The sequence below is a fragment of the Aulostomus chinensis genome, chromosome 24, assembly GCF_037954235.1.
Source record: "Aulostomus chinensis isolate RoL2024-O1b breed Wild chromosome 24, RoL_Achi_v1.0, whole genome shotgun sequence".
Taxonomy (NCBI): domain Eukaryota; kingdom Metazoa; phylum Chordata; class Actinopteri; order Syngnathiformes; family Aulostomidae; genus Aulostomus; species Aulostomus chinensis.
In genome coordinates this window covers 13,219,333-13,237,341 of record NC_141343.1, presented here as the reverse complement: position 1 = coordinate 13,237,341, position 18,009 = coordinate 13,219,333, and the positions used below count along the sequence as shown (strand labels likewise).

Sequence of the window (18,009 nt, the reverse complement as noted above, 5' to 3'; positions counted from 1 at the left end):
CAATTTACTACACTGAGGACTTTCTTGCTAATTAGCTGATGAATTCTACGAGACACTCACACAGACACACACTTTCCACGCACAGAGGCACACACACTTGTTGCGCTACTAAGACACAAATTTCCAAAAAAAGGCAGCTCATCAACTAAGATGGTGTCGATTAATTCCCTTGCCTTTGTTTGTGTAATCAGTGTAAATTGTTTTGCGCTGAAGCACACATGCTTCATCGCGGGCACAGCATGGCAGCGTTTAGCGCTGGCTAAGGCAGTGTTTTGTCATTCTTTGGTGAGGCGGATTGGCCCACATCCTGTTTTATTCTGGCTTCATCTACACACACAAGCACATTTCTGTCAACTGACCTCCTCACCCGTCTCACCCACACTCAGTGAGGATTACCAAGACCTTCTTTCACCCTTTCCTCCCTCTTCCTTTGTATTTTTTCTCCCCCATCTTTTGACTCACGTTTTCTAGCTTTGTCTCCTCCTGATGGACTAAAGTGTGTGTTTTTCTACTGTAGCGCCTGTGTTGTTTCGCCTGATTTTGATGTTGTGCCTGTATGTGTGTGGGTGTAGGTGCACTTCTTCTGTCTTCCTGTCTGTTTTTCTGTCTCAGCTCAGAGCTCTAGGCTATAGAAAATGGTCTAAACGGCTGTGAGAGTTGAGGATGATGTGGGGGGTGGGGGGAGGGTGCAGAGTTACGGCGGAGCTTATGAAAACTGCGCCTTTGCACCTAACCCCTATTTCGGGAATGGGGCTCTGAAAACATTGAGGCTGAAAGCTTGGGTTGGTTTGGATTCCCCAGATGCACCTTTGCCTTTTTGCAGAGCGTTGCTGTTACACACAGGTACACACATACACACATTAACTATCCGCCCATCTCTCTTGAACACTTAGACACACATCATGAACAGACCCAGTTTGTGCGTCATTGGCGGGGAGAAAAAGCCAATGACGTATACGTTATTGGTCTGTCACAAACTATTTTCAGCAGGCCTTTCTACTTTTGCTTCCTTGTTTTAGGAAAGAATGTCTCCATCGTAAATGTAGGTCTCCTTTAGTGTTTGTTAGCTTTTATTAGACAAAATGACATTCAAACCCAGTGTGAGGAACAAGTAGGGACTTAATGAGGCACCCTAGTGATCCCATCTCAGCTTTATTGGCCAAGTTTAGACGCACTAAAACAAGGACAACTGGCCGGGAAATGGTAAACAAACGTATAAAACCACTATGGACAAATAAACACTAAATACATATTTATACAAGTTAGGGCTGGGAATTCCAGAGCAACTCATGGTTTCTTTAAAAAAAAAAAAAAAATGCCATTGTTTTTGACTGATACTTTGATATGATTCACAATATTTCAAGGAGTTACTGTGCTCATGACTCACATTTTATGAGAAAGGAATTTTGACATACATTTTGCCTTTAGCAAATGTTGCACCACCTACATATTAGATAAGTGGTTCCCAGGCAATCTTGGGCCCCAGTCTTGGGTCTGAGCCCCAACCCTGTAACCCTACATTTTAGGCATTAGGCGTCGGCACTGCATTAGGTCTTGCTGATATTTCAGTATTATTCTGATATGTTTCTCAGCCCTTATATCATACTGTCCACATTCACCGTGGTACCATGACACACTTGTTCTGCAAAAATACAGGGGCATCTCCAATACACCCCAATATTTGTACAACTGAAGATAAAATCAACAACAACAACCTACAAGTGCACTCCAAGTGCGTGTACCTTTGCCAAAGAGCCAGTGTGGGCACAGAAAATGAACGCGGTATCACTCACATTTACCGAGTCACAGAAAACAAGTCCAAAGTTGTTGTTTTTTCACGAATATTTATCACAAGAGCATGAGTACAGATCATAGTACTGTACATCATGCATACAGATGTGCCATAGGGCGGTGAACATTCAGCTGCTGACTAAAATATATGAAGGCAGTGCCCGAGCAAAAACACCATCTTTCATCTAAGTCATCCATTAGTTGTTGTTTTTTAGATATCCTGCAAACAACCTAGTTGGACAGTCAAATGATGTCTACTTCATTTGCAGCAGTGACACAGATTGAACTTAGCTTTTGTTATACGTCTACTGCGAATCATCGGGGTCCAGCACGTTAGCAACCCAGACGCCCTTCTCCGTATCTGCTTCTTCCAGCTCTTCCAGGGGGATCTCAGTGTTTCCAATCCAGTTGGGATATTTAATCCCACTTCTACCCTACGTCTCTTTTCAGTTGGCCAGGATACTCCCACAGGAAGAGGTTCAGGGGGTCTTTTAACTGGCTGAGTTTAATATAAAGAGGAGGTACTTTTTAATTGATTGGCTCTGTTAGCTTGCTGCAAATAATCCAGTCCAGATATCATGTAAAGAAAAATGCTGTTTGTGTGTCATTCTTTCATGCAGTAACTACAGGTAATGGATGTTGAGTAGGGAAGGTAAGATAGTTTTATTTGAGATGAATCTACTGTTTTTCTCTGTATAAGTGGCACTGGAATATCAGAACGAGAATATTAGCTCTTCAACTTGTTTCAGTCAAACAACATTCCGCACACTCAAAGACATTCTATTAATAATCCAGAGAAAAAGCTTGATAGCGCAACATTTTTCTCTGAAAAGAGGTTGTGAACATTATTTGTGTTTTTCCAGGACTATAAAGCGGGTCTGGCTATTTCTGAGGTGGAACTGACCGCTGCCAATATTAGAGACATGGACCGGCGGGGCTTTGAAGTCAGCACGCCCTTCAAGAACTTCTGGTACGTGTCACTCCAGTATAAACAGTATGTGAAAGCTTAGGATGCTGAGTTAACTGTGAAAGCAATCGAATTAAATTCACTTATAATTCTGCCTTCTTGTTGATATGTTTTGGTTGAATTGAAAAAATGGCGTTAACATAACACAGATAAGCAGAAGTCATTTTCCCACAACCATCAAGGTTGTTCGCCCAATGTTGCAGGCTCACCCGCACATCATTAGTCAACCTGCCCTCCCCACTCGCCAGCGAAACCCTAAAATGTCATCGCAACCCACAATTCATCAAGGCAGGTAAATGATACAGGAGTTCAATCCATCCATACATCCACTTTTCTACACCGCTTAGCTGTTAAGGGTCGCAGGGGGGGGAGGGGGGGGGGGGAGGGGGGGGGGGGCTGGAGCCTATCCCAGCTGACATTGGGCGAGAGTCAGGGTTTGCCCTGGACGGGTCTCCAGTCTGTCACAGGGCCATCAGGAGTAATTAGGGGCTCAGTACTTTGCTCGAGGAGACTTTAAAGTTAGGATCGAACCTTACGGTTGGCAGACGACCACACGACCCCCAAGCCATGCCGCTCCTTGATACTTGAGATTTTGTAAAAAAAAAAAAGAAAAAAGAAAAAGATGAATTCATAATCAAAACAGAGAGTGAAAAATTCATAGCTCCAATTAGCAACACCATCCACCAATATTGATCGAGCTTAGATGAAACATTTCTTGATTTGCAAGGCACAAGGGTCCAGCTTTGTCTTGGTTAGAGGGATAGGTTCCGTCAAGAGAGACGCACAGGTGTGAAATTAACAATGACCATGCAGTATAAAACTTGCGTTACCCAATTTCCGAGGTTGGGTGGCCCCTTGGGGACAGTGAAGGCCTGATACAACCTAGCAATATGGGTTTTCTCATGACCAAGCCCTTCGGAAAACAGTGGAGGTATGGCTTTCACCATAGAATACGGGATGGCTCGTTTTGGTACATCATAGCATCGCATGTCGAAAGGAGCCTGCTCCATTTCTTGCCCCGCCCATTGCGTCAACAGTATGCCCCGTAGGGTAGAAAATCCAGCAGCTGCCACAACTTCCAAGTTTTGTGAAAAAAAAAAATCCCTTTTGTGGTCACATTATTCAAACCAAATTGTCAGAATTTTATCTAATGAGACAAAAAAAAAAAAAAAAGACATTGTCTTTTCGCTTGCTAGCTCTTCATTTTCTTTCAAATCTCTTGCAGCATGCTGCTGTACATGTGAACACAGGCCTGTGGCCCCCCCCCCACCCCCAAAAAAATCATTAATTATCGATTATGTTTTTAATGAAATCTCCGCCTTCCAGTTTTGTCCAGGTATCTTCTCTTCTGTAAGCCTGTCAGGTGACTCCGGGTCCCTGAGGGCCTCCAATCAATGAGCGCGCTGCTTGTTTGTGCTGTAATGGCCCATTTAGAATACAACCGTCACAGCTGCTTGGACAAAGCACGGCTTGTTTGTTTGTTTGTGCGTTCATTCTCTCATCTCACTTTTTTTTTTACCCTCTTCCTTTTTTTCCTGGTGTAAAGAACCCGCCCCCCCCTTCAGTCTTCTACCTGTCTGTTATACGTCTGATCGATCTGTTTGTGTCAGCTCCCTTAATGGTCCCATCGTTTGGCAGTTTCGTTAATACGCTGGACATAATTGCCATTTTGTGTGGAACAAAAAAAAAAAAAGACAAAAAAAAAAGACGTGGAATTAAAATGAGCTGAGGTCTCCTGAATTGTTTTGATGAGGTGATTGCTGAAAGGGTTTCATTCTGTGCGTCTCTGTGTGGATCAAATCGATTGGTAGCCCTGGGAGTGTTCTCCTACCTGCTCAAGGTGGGGATTAGTGCGAAACTCATCTAATCACTTTAAGCTGTGGAGACTCACTTTGGCTTTTCCATTGTTTTGCTGCCATTAAATAGACAGGGTGTTCAGTCCGCTGTGGTAGATACAATAGCTGACTTTTATGAGTAGCGAGAATGACAATTAGGTAGAGGAGAGAGGAGATGGAGGCTGGCAAAGACACTCAAGTTTGGAGAAAACTTTGTGCTCTTGATCGGAAAGCACTCCTACCAAAGTAAATCTGTGGATAAATGCGTAGCTCAAGGGCATATCAGAGAAAATCTCTGTGTGGTTTAGTGCACGTTTGCGTGTTTTGTGTTCTCTGTGTTTACACCTTAGACTGAAATGATTCCCTAACGAAACCTGGATTAGCACAGGGGGCATTTTTGTGGAAGGACAGGTTGCTCTTAAGTTTTTCCTTTTTTTTTTTTTTTTTTATCCTGCAGTGCTTTGAGCTGTAAAAACATCACCATTACCTTCAAATCCATTGAGCTGCGGTGGCCACAAAAATCAAATTAAAAGTGTATGCGATACAACTAATAACAGCTTTTTTGAGAAAAATACCTTGACACTTTCCTTTAGACCTCTGAACAGCTTTAATTCAAACTGACCTTCCAAGAGAACCTCAGTATTTACTTCCAATACACTGTGTTGCATTTCACAAGGCTTACGTTAATGCTTAAATCAACTTTGTTTTGTACTTGGAGGACAATTTAACACATCCATTACATATCTTATCCCGTTTTAACCTAAAAGATGGCGTCAATATTAAGTCACTCTTTTGCTTTGAATTGGTCTCCTAAGGGAATAAATGGCATTTTTGCTAAATGCTACATTAGAATCATGCTTATTTTACACATTATTGGGGGGGATGTTAGCGCTGCATCTGGTCTGTTGAAAATGTCTTGCTGAGAGACCTGACAAATCATCATCGTGATATCGTCCTCTCGACAAAGTTTCTGGTGAAAGCTTTAATAGTCAGTCAGCCAGGCACCTTCTCGGATGACGTTATGGAATCAGATAGACGGCGTTTGTTGGACCACATATTGAGATCTTTAATGTGGTTAGTTCACTCGTGGTTGATGAACGAACAGCGCTAAGAAACAGCGTACTTAAATGGACTAAAACGCAACTTGACGGATGAATAACGACGGGCTGATTGTGATTCTCTCTGTCACAGTGACACGACAGATTCCCTGTATGCCTGAGCTTCTTCGTGATGTCAATAGATCAATGTCACATAAGACTGGAGCATTTTTTTATGATTCTTGGTAAGCAGTTGCTGGTGATGGCATCGTACTTTATGTCGTACGAAGTCACCGAACCTAAAACTTGTGTGCCATCCTTCAAGCTACTGAAAGGTGAGGTTTTGCATTCTCTAACTTCCCCACAAGGTGCCACTAGATAAACGCTGTCCAATCACTCTAAAAGCAAAAAATTCCATCCATCCATCCATTTTCCACCTCTTATCCTGTTAAGGGTCGTTTGGGGGTGGAGCCTATCCCAGCAGCCTTCAGGTGAGAGGCGGGGTTCACCCTGGACAGGTCACCAGTCCATGGCAGGGCCAACACATATAGACAGACAACCATTGGCTCTCCCAGCCACGCCTACAGTCAATTTAGAGTCTGGATTAACCTGGTCCCTCTTGATGTCTTTGGACTGTGGGAGGAAGCTGGAGTACCAGAGAGAACCCACACAGGAACAGGGAGAACATGGAGACTCACACAGAAAGACCCCATGCTGGAGCCGGGGCTCGAACCCAGAACCTTCTTGCTGAGTGCTAACCGCTGCACCACCGTGTCGCAAGCAAAAAGATACGGTAGTCAAATGTTGTTGTTTTTTTCTTTGTGCACCACTGTCTCTGGTAACTCTTTTTCTTTTTTCTTACCTCCCTTGTGCCAAACTGACATCCTGCACACAAAGTCCAATGTTAGGGATCCTAAACAAGAAAAACGCATTTTTTTTTATTTCACAAAACAAGAAAACAGCAGAAACAGAGATTCACTGTATAATTTTAAAACAATTTATTAATTTTGTTGTTAGGCCTATTATTTTTGTTTATTTATTATATCTGGTGGGCCAAATTAAACCTATCAGGCCTCCTTCGGGCAGCCCTGCACTTGATCCTATGCTGGTTCTTAAATACCAATTTATGCAGAATAAATCCTACTTAAGAACTGCATGATTAATTTAAATTTGTAGAGTATCTGGCACAAACCCTTACAAATCTTGCATGATTATGCTTGCGCTTTCACTTTGGCCTGAAGTAACTAATGTATTTTTGTTTGTCTTTTGAATTTAGTTTTTATGGTGATGGTGGTTTGATGACAGCCTTTTAAAACTGCACTTTGATCTGCTGGTTGCACAAACAAAAGCCGGTCTAACGGCCATTTTAATAATCCTCATATCCAACCACTTAGATCAGTAATAAGTGCTTCTAGGAAAAGGCGCTTTGTCAAGTCACCTGCATTTCAAATGTTTATTTTTTTCAATATATCTAATTTAATTGTATCACCACTTTCTATTATACTCACATTATGTATATTAGGTATGCATTCAAAAGAGCTCATTTATCATTCATGACGAAAAAAAATAGATTTCTCACTCGCCAGAACACGGCAGCCTTAAAAATCAAATATACTAAAGGATGCCAGTGGGAGTCAATTTTGGATTTAATGTGCTTGACTATAACTTCAAGCATTTTTTTTTTCCATTGACAAGACTTTGCACATCCAAAATGAAGTACCTGATTTAATTGTCATTTTACATTTATTATAAAATACATTTTCATGAGTGGGGACTGAAAATTGACCCTTGTGTCAGGGAGGAACCTTGAAGCTGATTTCAGGGGTGGAATAGTTGCAAGCCTGGATGGCCAAGGTCGCCGACTTCAATTAACTCTGAATGTTTGGGACACTTTGAGAACAATTCTGCAGAAAAAAAACTCTTCACACCTTGTGGAGTCAAGTGCTGGGAGAGATGATTGAAGGCTTGGGTTTGCAATTCACCTATTTCAACACTATCGGAGCACACATAATAAAGGTACAACAACAACAACACACCAACATAAGACTGCTGAATAAGCATGACTTAGGCATCGTTAGCTATTCATTCATGCTCATTGTCAACCTTATTGAATGTAGCTGTAACCCAAAGCCCATCCTCCCAAGTTGTTCTGCCCGTCTTTGCAGCGAAGTCAACATGAGAGCCATTGGTAAATGATTGGACGTATTACCTAACAGCTAGCGAAGCGTTAATTTGGGCACTCTGAAGGGGTCTCCATTGCCATTGCACTGAAAAGGGTGCATGTTAATAGCTCAGTCAAAATGAATTTTGAAAAAATGACAACTGTTTCTGTGACCCGATGAAGCCTCCTACTTTTTACTGCACTTCTTATGTGTCTGTACAGATTTACGTCTGTTTCGGCATCCTCTGCTTTCGCGACACCTTTTCCTCCAGATGACTTTATTGTTTTGCTCCGTGCTGTTTGTTGTCCTGCAGTTTATTTTGCAACCCAGCTTTCACACCATGTCTAAAGCTTCCCTGGGAACGTCTGCATACTCTGCCAATGCCTCGCTTTGTTCCTCAGTGGTTATGGAAGGTGTGTTTTAGCTTCGCAGACTATGAGAGCAGTCATCTCTTTAGATGGGCCCCGGGCAGACACCAGCGGACACAGAATGACTGAACTCAATCAGCCTATCGATCTCTGCCGGGGTGCTCGGGTGAGGCTAGGCTGGTGCACATCCTTTGCTCTAGGCAAAAGTGACCCCCAACCCCACCACCCCCATCCAAAACTTTCCTTCCCCCTCATCTTCTGTCTTACTTTACACCGGTCGCCAGGTTGCCATGGAGACCAGTGGCCCCATTTCTCCTTTCTAAGTAGTTCTTTCAGTCAAGCCAAGGCTATCTCCTCTTTCTCTTTCCTCTCTGTTATATATCTTTGTCCATCATCTCCGTGTCTGTCCGCCTTAAGCCGATTGCTTTTTTCATAGTGAATGTACATTTACATTTAAGTTACTCAACTCCTTCAAAACACGCACATTCTTGCATTTAAGGTATCTCCATAAGTGCTTGTTAAACAGTAAGAGACACATCCAGTTCCAAAAAAGATCCTTTCACTTAAACGATGAGTGAAACTTGGCTGGATTGAGAGACAGCGGCATGCAATTTGCGATTCGTCTCATACTCACACATACACCGTACTCTGCATGCACATAACTGCAACTGACAGGCACTCACTTTGGTTGAGGCATTTAGAGGCATGAAATATGCATATGTACACATTCTATTTATACTTTAAATTTCTTGAGTATTAATCGTACCATTTCTCTATTGTAAAAAGTTGAAAAAGTTCTACTTCTGCAACCTTGAATCAGTCAAATTAAGGCGTGCGGTGAGAGAAAGCAGATGTAACAGATGAAACATTGAACAAACAAGGACATGCAAGATCAACAGCACCTTCAATGCTTGTACAAAAGGGCAGCTGTCAAAACCCCAAAAGCTCGAAAAGCGAATGCTGAACCAAAACAAAAAAGTTCCTCTGGAAACAAAGCCAAGAATCCCATATGCTAACGCAAACACGTATTCAGAATGCTAAGACATGACCAATGCCAAACAGAAGCGCCAACTGTACGACCTTCGCCCAAAACGTCACAGTCAAAAGACGTCACTGTCACACATCCCATTTCTCACTTTCCTAAACCTAGTTGCACTGAGCTGGATCATCTTGTGCCAGATTCATTTAATTTATCTTCAGGTATACACCAGCTTCTTGCAGCTGCTCCTTCTTTGAGCAATATGAAACAGTCTTTTTCTTTTTTTTTTTCCTGTCAGTAGGGAAAACAGAAGTTTGGAAGAAGACATTCTTTTTCTTGCCGCAACACAGTTCACCCAAGATTAAAATTCAGTCGTTATCTATTCACCTTCATGCAGATGGAAGGTGGTGGAATTTTTTTTTTTTTTAGTCCGCAAAACAAGTTTGAAAGGTGTTGCCGTAATCACCCAAACTTTTGGAAGTGGATTGAAAAACTACATATCAAACAATAAAATGCGAAGAAAAACAAGTGTCCTGAAACCTTGACATGCCAAGTTGTTATGAAAAATTTCACTGACGTAATATGGCTAAAAAGACAGCGTTCTGGCTGGGAGCTACAGCCCACAGTGAACAATGAGGGAGGTTTTTCAAAAGACTCGTTGAGGCTTCAGGCAGTGGATGACTTTGAAATAACAATATTGATGCATTTTACAATTTTATAAGCAATTTTTAAAATTCTTGAATTGGTCTCTGATTGCTTTATTAGTTTGGGAGATTACTGCTCCACCTTTTCCTGTTAAAGTGCTTACTGGATTAAAAAAAAACAAAAAACCCTCCCCTTCCAGAAGCATAAGGACGAGTAAATAATGACTGAATTTGCATTTTAGGTTGAAATTCCCCTCTAAGTTCTGGAACCAATGGCAAAAAAAAAAAAAAAAAACGAACACATGAACAGTCCCCTGGAAACCTAGAACTGACTCACCTCAAAGGAATGCGGCCATTGCCATTAATTGCATTTGCTTTCCAACTTTAAATACGCCCGTAGTGAAAAGGGTCTGTTGATAAAAGCCCATAAACTTAACAGGGGGTGTCTTAACAAAATGGCTACCTTGAATAAGGAATTAAAATCCAAATGACACTTACCTGTTTAAAAGTACCTCTACAAAACTTCAGGCAGCGTTAAGTCCATAAAACCTGCTTCTAGGGAAGGCTAGAAAATTTCCAACAAACATACACCCACACAAGGTATGAAAATGCTCTACCTTAACAAGATAGGCCATCACATAATCCTACAAGAAGCCAGTTTGACAAAAGATTAAAGGACGAGCCCCCAATTTGTCACACCGAAGCTCGATTTAACCTCGCCGAAAAGTTTAGATAAGCCCTCATTTGTCACAACCTGACTCCCTGAATTGGCAGGAAGTCTGTGACAGAAGTTCTGCTCAAAACTGATGTTATGTATCAAAATGTAAATGAGCACAGTCAAACGCGGCGCATATCATCAGCTGTGAAAGCAGAGCATGGACGTTGAAGTAGGAGGTGTCAGAGTATCCTTAAGAAGCCTGATTGCTGAATTTTATGAAAAAGAGGATTCTGGTTTTAATAATTGAAGTTAAGGAACCCCGGCTGGAATCTCTCAAGCAGAAAGTCAATTTTTTTGATCATTAGGATTCTTATCAGCTTTTTACATGACTTCAGACCAGAGAAGGATCAGATCATGTACGGCATCCTGGTGTTTATTAAATCCACACAAGGTAGCCTCTATATTTTCAAAGGTTTCCAACATTCCAATTCTACAAATCCGTATTGTTTCTCTATTTAAGTTACAATAAATATGCAATGCCCCTAATTCAGGGTTAAGGGTTGGGTGGCTTTTTCTTCTTTTATGTAGGAAAATTTGCAGTGATCAAGTAACTACGGCACTGTCTTGTGGTCTAAAGATTTCTACGGTTGCCCTCAATGTTTCGCAATACCTTTGGCCATACAAGCAAATTTTATTCTACAGGCTATCTGCTCAATAAAGTTCACCTTTTTGATTTTTCACAAGTCAAAAGTTGAGGTTTCGAGTGAGCGGGGTAAGATTCTAAAAGATGACATGAAAACACAAGAAAGCACTGATCAGTGGGACAGAATTACGGCTGTGACATCATCGCATGTGACATTGTACCGCAGCTAAATGTCAACCCACGAAATCATGGGGTTTTGGTTGCCAGCGAAAGGTGACAAAGAGCCACATACTGAGAACTAAAAGCACTGTCCCGTCGAATACGCGGTGATATTCTTCTGTCACATTGAATATGACGTCTCAGCAGTTTGACGCAGTACTACTACAAGCCACGCTGAGCAGGTACTCTATGACTGAAGTACTGGCTGTGGAATTAAACATTTTACTGAAACTCAATTTGAATTTGGCAGAGTTCTGATGGAATAAGGCTGTTAGGATTTTTTTTTTTCAAATTCATATTGAAGCTTGTAATCTGAATAGTTCTTTGTTACCAATTCTCAACTTTCCTGAGTCTAATATAAAGATAATAAACTGATAATTGGCCTGCCTCACCACTTTATAGATATTAGTGGTGCAAGGTGAGACAGATTGATTTACCTGCCTGGTCCCCCCTTGCAATTTAACTGAATCTATTGCAATCACATATACACATATACCCAAATTAATCCAAATCCTGCACACCTCCATAACCCTGCCAAGCTGTACTATACTGTTTAATTGCTCCCTCAAATCAAATCAATAGTAGCGAGGCATTTGTTGTGGGGGTGAGGGGGCAAAATAAAAAATCAATTGTTTACAGCTTCACAGCTGAGTCAGAACAGGAGAAGGAGGAGTGGATTGAAGCGGTTCAAGAATCGATCGCCGAGACACTCTCCGACTATGAAGTGGCAGAGAAGATCTGGTTCAACGAGGCCAATAGGAGCTGTGCCGACTGTCGCGCCCCGCAGCCAGAGTGGGCGTCTGTCAATCTGGGTGTGGTCATCTGTAAGAAGTGTGCAGGTAAGGAGCGTACTGCTTCATTTTTGATTGCCTCTGATGAATCACAGACTGTACATTCCATCCATCCATAATTTTCGATACTGCTGATCCATTAAGGGTCACGGGGGGGGGGGGGGGGGGTGTAGCCTATCCCAGCTGACATTGGGTGAGAGGAGAGGCGGGGTTCACCCTGGATGGGTCACTCACCGGGTGAGAATAAGGTTCTGATGGTCAGCCGTGACTCACCACTACAGCCACACGACCAACCTCAACGCTGAGACCAGCAGCACCTCAAACATGAAATGTATACGACACTTCCTCATGCAGGGACCACGTTACAATAAAACCAGGAAACAAGAGATGGAGTTAAGCTAACTTGGTGACACAGAACAACATGACTGTTTGACTTAAGGTCAGAATTTTTCAGAATAAGGTTCTGATAGCCAGCCGTGACTGAACTATAACAATAAAAAGCACTGCTTCTTTTAATTTGAAGGCAAAAATCACTGCACTGTAAATGACCTTGTAGGCAGCTGCCCCAATTTCTTCCTTTACATTCATCATGATAGTGTGTCCTAATTCACTCGTTCAGTTAAGAAATTGCTAGATCCTGAAATAACAGCACACAGGAAAGGCTTTAACTGGCTGCTTCAACTAGCGTACACTAGAGGGCGCAACTCACCGTGTAGGAATGTGTACTACAGTGGATGTGGATGGGTATAAATATATGCAGTACTCATACGCATCGATATTTATGCATTATATCAATGTATCGATTTGTTTACTGTTTGGTTACAGCATCGATACCTATTGATTCACTGTTACAGTGTTGTGCAAAATGTCCAGGATCATTCAGTGACCTGGGTTACTTTTTATTTGTCGCCCGTCTGCGTGTGACCTCTGAATTTGTGGCTCAGTTGTGTCTTTGGACTAAGTCTTTGACTCTTATTCTCATTAATGAGTTGCTACCTTCAGATTTGAGTGTCATCAGTGGTGCTATTCTTAAATCAACACCTCTACAGCACACAACCAGGTACAAACACATTTGGCCTAATTTTGCAGGGAGGAATAGTGCAAGTAGTACCTGTCTTTGAGTCTGTTGGTGCCGATGACAACATTTGACGGCTGAGCTTGGAACGTCTCGTATTGGAAGACTGTATGAACACAGAGACCAGTGACGACCTCCAGTCGTGGAGAAGGTGTAAAATTATATTTATTGAGAGGAAGCTGGATGTGTCGTCAAGTCTGTGTGTGTGGACTCTGACCCAGAGGTTCTTCTGGAATATGATCTCAGGTGATAAGCCACTTATGGTAGTTGGTGTCTGGGCTCTCCTTAATCTATTTGGCAATGGTGGATGACTCGGATGAAATCACAACAAAGATTAGGCCACAGGTGAGAACTCGAGGGATCCCAAACTGCTTCTTGACCCCGTTAACATGATTAGAGGTAAGCAGCAGCCATGCTTGAGGCCAGGGGATGTGGTTGGTGTTTTGCTTTCGCGTGCTGCGATATATCGCCCCTTTATCTCTCTCTCTCTCTCTCTCTCTATTTCTCCAGGCCTTAGAGTCATAAGTTTTAATGTGATTCTTCACCTCACCTCTGCAAAGCCCATGTAATTGGTACGCATCAGATATCCAACATCCCTTTTCAAACACCCTTAAATGATTTCATTTGCTGGGGTGTTTAATATTACATTTTGTCGACACGCTTGGAGAGAGAGGGTGAATATCTTCAACGAGGAAGCTGTCCTCACAGTGTGCTCTCCTTTAAATTAGCTGGTGGTCCATTTGGAATACCAATGACTGCGCACGCTTATAATTAGCACTCTTATGTCATGGACAATAAAGAGAAATGCTGAACAAGAGGAAAAGGAAGGAAGTAATGAGAAGGCTAATGGTGGAAATGATCCCAGATTGGCTTTCCCCTTCTCGTATCAGGACAGGATGAATTTTAATAGTCTGTAGCTTCACTCTCTGATGTAGAGCAAGTGTCATAGCATGAATTTTTTTTTTGTCTTTGCACAGATTTGAAGGACTGCTGAGAGTTCATTATGCTCAACTTTTATTTTAAAAGATCATCGGTGTGTATTTCTACTATTAAAATAGGTAACATTCTCAAGAACAACCAGGGCGAAAATGTCAGGACGAACAATTCGGTTACTCTTCGAAGAAAATCGAGTTCAAATGGCTCAAAATGCCTTTGGATACATTTGAGTCATTGTTGTCTTTGAGGGTTTGCTCTCAATAAAATAGACCAACAGCCGCATCTTTGTTTGTGACTTTGCCATCTGCAACATGGAACCCAAAATACTTCAACAAAGTGCTTTCTCCAGTCAGCACAGCCCCGCTCGCTACGCTCCTCCATTTTCATCAGGAAATAGCACAACACCAGCTTTGTTTACACTTAGGTTAAAAGGTATACAACAGGTTAAGCTGGTCGTGAAGGTTCAGAGCGCCCTCTGCCGGGTAACAAGGCAAACTACTTCAAATTGTCTCCTGAGCCTACACGGACGGCAGCCCACATTTCGATATCAAACTTTTCATCCAACGTTCGAAAGACCATTCAAACTTGGAAATAAAAATCTCAACCCCATACATTTTTTGAAGTGTTGCTAAACTTTGTGGTTTTGCGTTGCCCCACTGTTGGCACGTGCATGACATCTTGACGCAAGTCAAAACCAATTCGTAAGGCAAATGGGCAATGTTTACATACAGGCAGCTGCCCACACGTGGATTTACAACGTAACTAAAACATTCTGATGAAATTTATTACAATTGTGCGCATCCCTTTCTTGTTTTCCTGATGCTTCCATACACCCCCAGCATTTCTGGGATTGATTTTGGGACAGACGACCACATATCGTTCTTTCTAGTGTCTCTTTGTCCTTTCGTCTCCACAGTCCAACACCACCCACCTGAGGATCTCTCCGCACGGATAGTTGCAATAAATTCTTAAAACCTGGATGCAACATGTCAGCTGGTAGCGTTCGTCATGGTAACCCAAGATGCAGTCGGCATTCCTCTGCTCATTTTAACTTGTTACTGAGTAAGGGTAAAAAGCCACACAGGGAAGGAGGGTCGTAGAAGTGTTCCATGAACTGGCGCCGTAGTCACTGGGAAAGTTTTTAATTGGGGCTCACATCCTTGGCAGTTTGGCTTTTTTCAGTGAAAGCTGCTGTGATAGGAATGCCCTTTTTGTTTTGTTTGGGTCGGACAGGAAAGATGAAGACATTTGAACAGGCTATTTATATGTGAAGATTTCACCGTGTTCCTGGCGGCATGGAAACTTTTTTCAGCTTCATTACCTTTACACAAGTGAAAATGGTCCTGGGTTTTCTGTTTGCCTCAGTGGATGGAGTGAGGCCACAGCACTGTAGCAGGCGCCCGCCTTGACGTATTCGTCATGAGAAAAAAATTCCAGAATCTTTGGCCTTGATTTGTCGATCTGGACTTGTTCATGTTCCAGAACAGCATGGGTCAGTGTTGTTTGGGCAGGAAACCAGTGACTGAAGCCTGACCATAGCAGAGATTAGTTTGGTACCTCAGACACAAAATAAGTCCAAGGAAGGGTTCTAAATTTCCAATTGTTTCTTCTTTGCATTGAGGAATCATCTTTTAAGAGATAATTCATCTAAGAATCAAGTTTTTCTCCACTCCTAGGTTGCAAGTTAGGTCGACTGGGGTTGGGCAATATGAATAACATCAAACATCATAACATTTTGGGCCAAATACTTCCAAACCAATATTGTGACAATGTTATAGGGATGGTTTGTGCGCTCACAAAATATCAGATTACGTTTTTGTCTATCATCCGTAATAAAATGACATCACTTTTACTGATAGAGCCTCTAAAACCAGGAAAAGACAACTTCTGTGAGATATTACGGTGCAATAATACCAAACTTCTTCAACAAAATTTACTCTCATATCATGATACCAAAATAATCTCTCTTCTTCAGCTACCATTCCTGGTTTTGGGGATTTCTGTTCTTCCCAGCATAGAAATGATTTCCATAACCAAACCACAATCGCTATTCATCAAAAAATTACTTTTTAGTAAGTTTCTATTTTTTTTTAAATTTCGATCTGTGTCACAACAGAACTCCAACGGCTCCTGGCCCTGCATTTTCCCTCACAGCTGCTCCACTTGCGCGTAGAGGGCCGTAATGAGATCATACCAAATCTAAATCTGAAATTTTTCGCCATTACACACAGGACAATAATTCAAATTCACACACGCAGCGTGTTCCTGTCTAATGTATTATTCATGTATGCTCTGTCTTTGGCCATAAGCAACCCCAGAAGCCTCTCGTTCACCCAAATAAACAGGCCGACCAACAAACACAATGAATTACTCATGATTCATTAGCAATTAATGGCCCTCATTCTGTGCTTTCATTTCCAATTAGGATCGCTGAGGGGACTAAATATGTCTGCTGTGAGTGAGAGAATGAGCTTGCAGTCATGCTCTGGTTCTCCATCTTGTAACTGCCTCTTTATAGTTTATTCCATCACTGACATTAGGGGTGTGTACGTGTACATACTGAGAAGATGTATCGGCATCGATGTACCCTGTGATTCTATTCTATTTTTCATGTTAGCTTTTCAGGAGCTAAAAGCTGCACCGTTCATTTTCATCTAATTCGTTTGTGTATTTGTAGGTGTTTCTCTTCTCTTATGTTGTCCACTGTGTCTTCCTGTGTGTCAGGACAACACCGCTCCCTCGGCCCAAGTATTTCTAAAGTGCGAAGCCTCAAGTTGGACAGCAGTATCTGGAGCAATGAGCTAGTCGAGGTATGTTAAGTCTTACCCACCTCCTCAGGACAATCACTTTTCCATTTTTAGCAAGCACCCAGAAGAAAATGTGACCTCACATAGTTTTTAACAAATCGTATTTTTCAGACATGCAAAATTAAAACCTTCATGTGCACAAGGTCGTGTCTTTTGTTACATGACACTATCATAGTAATTATGAGGACTGGGGTCAGATATATATATATATATATATATATATATATATATATATATATATATATATATATATATATATATATATATACAGTATACATATATTATGGATATTCCTCATCACCTTTTCTGTTTGCATTAGCTATTGAGCCAGGAGCTGAGACAACCTCTACAAATGGTTTACAGGTTGAAGAGTTCTGTTTTTAACAGGGCTGGGTAATATGTCAAAATATTTAATACTGATACCTTTGCGGATACTCTGACTTCCATAAAAGGTTGTTTTATTTTTTGGATAGACAATCAAACGCTATTTTAACAAGATGAAAATGACCTCTTATGTTGCATATTGTTTTCAGGTCCTTGAAATTTTCATGCGCTCTCAGCATACAAATAAAAACCAATTCCCCAAAAAATGTTGGCTGACATAATTTGTCAGTTTGATGTATCCGCATGTTGGTGTTTTTTCCACTGAAAGCAAGTTTTAGAACATTAAAAACTTCAATTTTAATAATTAGATGTTGAAACTTAGTATTTCATGGCAGGGCTTCTTTCGTAACTAAATAGTATTGAAGCAATTGGTTCAGTGTCGTAAAAGTACAATGGGGTGGTACCCAGGACAATCATAAAATAACTTTGTATGCTGATGATGCTCTAGTTATTCTAACAGCTCAGGCTCTCATCAGGGTTATTGATTGAAATGTTGTATTCATTATTTGCTTCAGAGATTGATTCAAACAAAAGCTCCTGAACAGTTGAGAGACTGCTGACATGCACTTCCTGTGTCTTGGTTAGGATGAGAAGTCCTGACAACATGAAGGTTTACTCAGATTACGATACACAAACGAAATGATTCCCATGTTGTTTTGGACTAGAGAGCTACTGCAGCTACCAGGTGCTCTTGTTGGCTCAGTGAAAAATGT

The 18,009-nt window shown here is 41.6% G+C and overlaps 1 protein-coding gene and 1 long non-coding RNA gene across 6 annotated transcripts in view; one reads left to right on the top strand and one right to left on the bottom strand.

The window, feature by feature from the left end:
- arap2 (ArfGAP with RhoGAP domain, ankyrin repeat and PH domain 2) overlaps window positions 1-18,009 on the top strand; it is a 127,192-nt gene that overhangs the window by 43,617 nt on the left and 65,566 nt on the right. For 4 of the 5 annotated variants that reach the window (XM_086197869.1, XM_086197870.1, XM_086197871.1 and 1 more), the window contains 3 exons: window positions 2,655-2,761; window positions 11,943-12,142; window positions 16,830-16,915. In XM_086197869.1, the coding sequence (XP_086053995.1) occupies window positions 2,655-2,761; window positions 11,943-12,142; window positions 16,830-16,915 (393 nt within the window). The remainder of the gene's footprint in view (window positions 1-2,654; window positions 2,762-11,942; window positions 12,143-16,829; window positions 16,916-18,009) is intronic. The other variant, XM_086197873.1, reaches the window with a different exon arrangement.
- LOC147238767 (uncharacterized) overlaps window positions 1-18,009 on the bottom strand; it is a 71,336-nt gene that overhangs the window by 16,519 nt on the left and 36,808 nt on the right. The window lies entirely within an intron of this gene.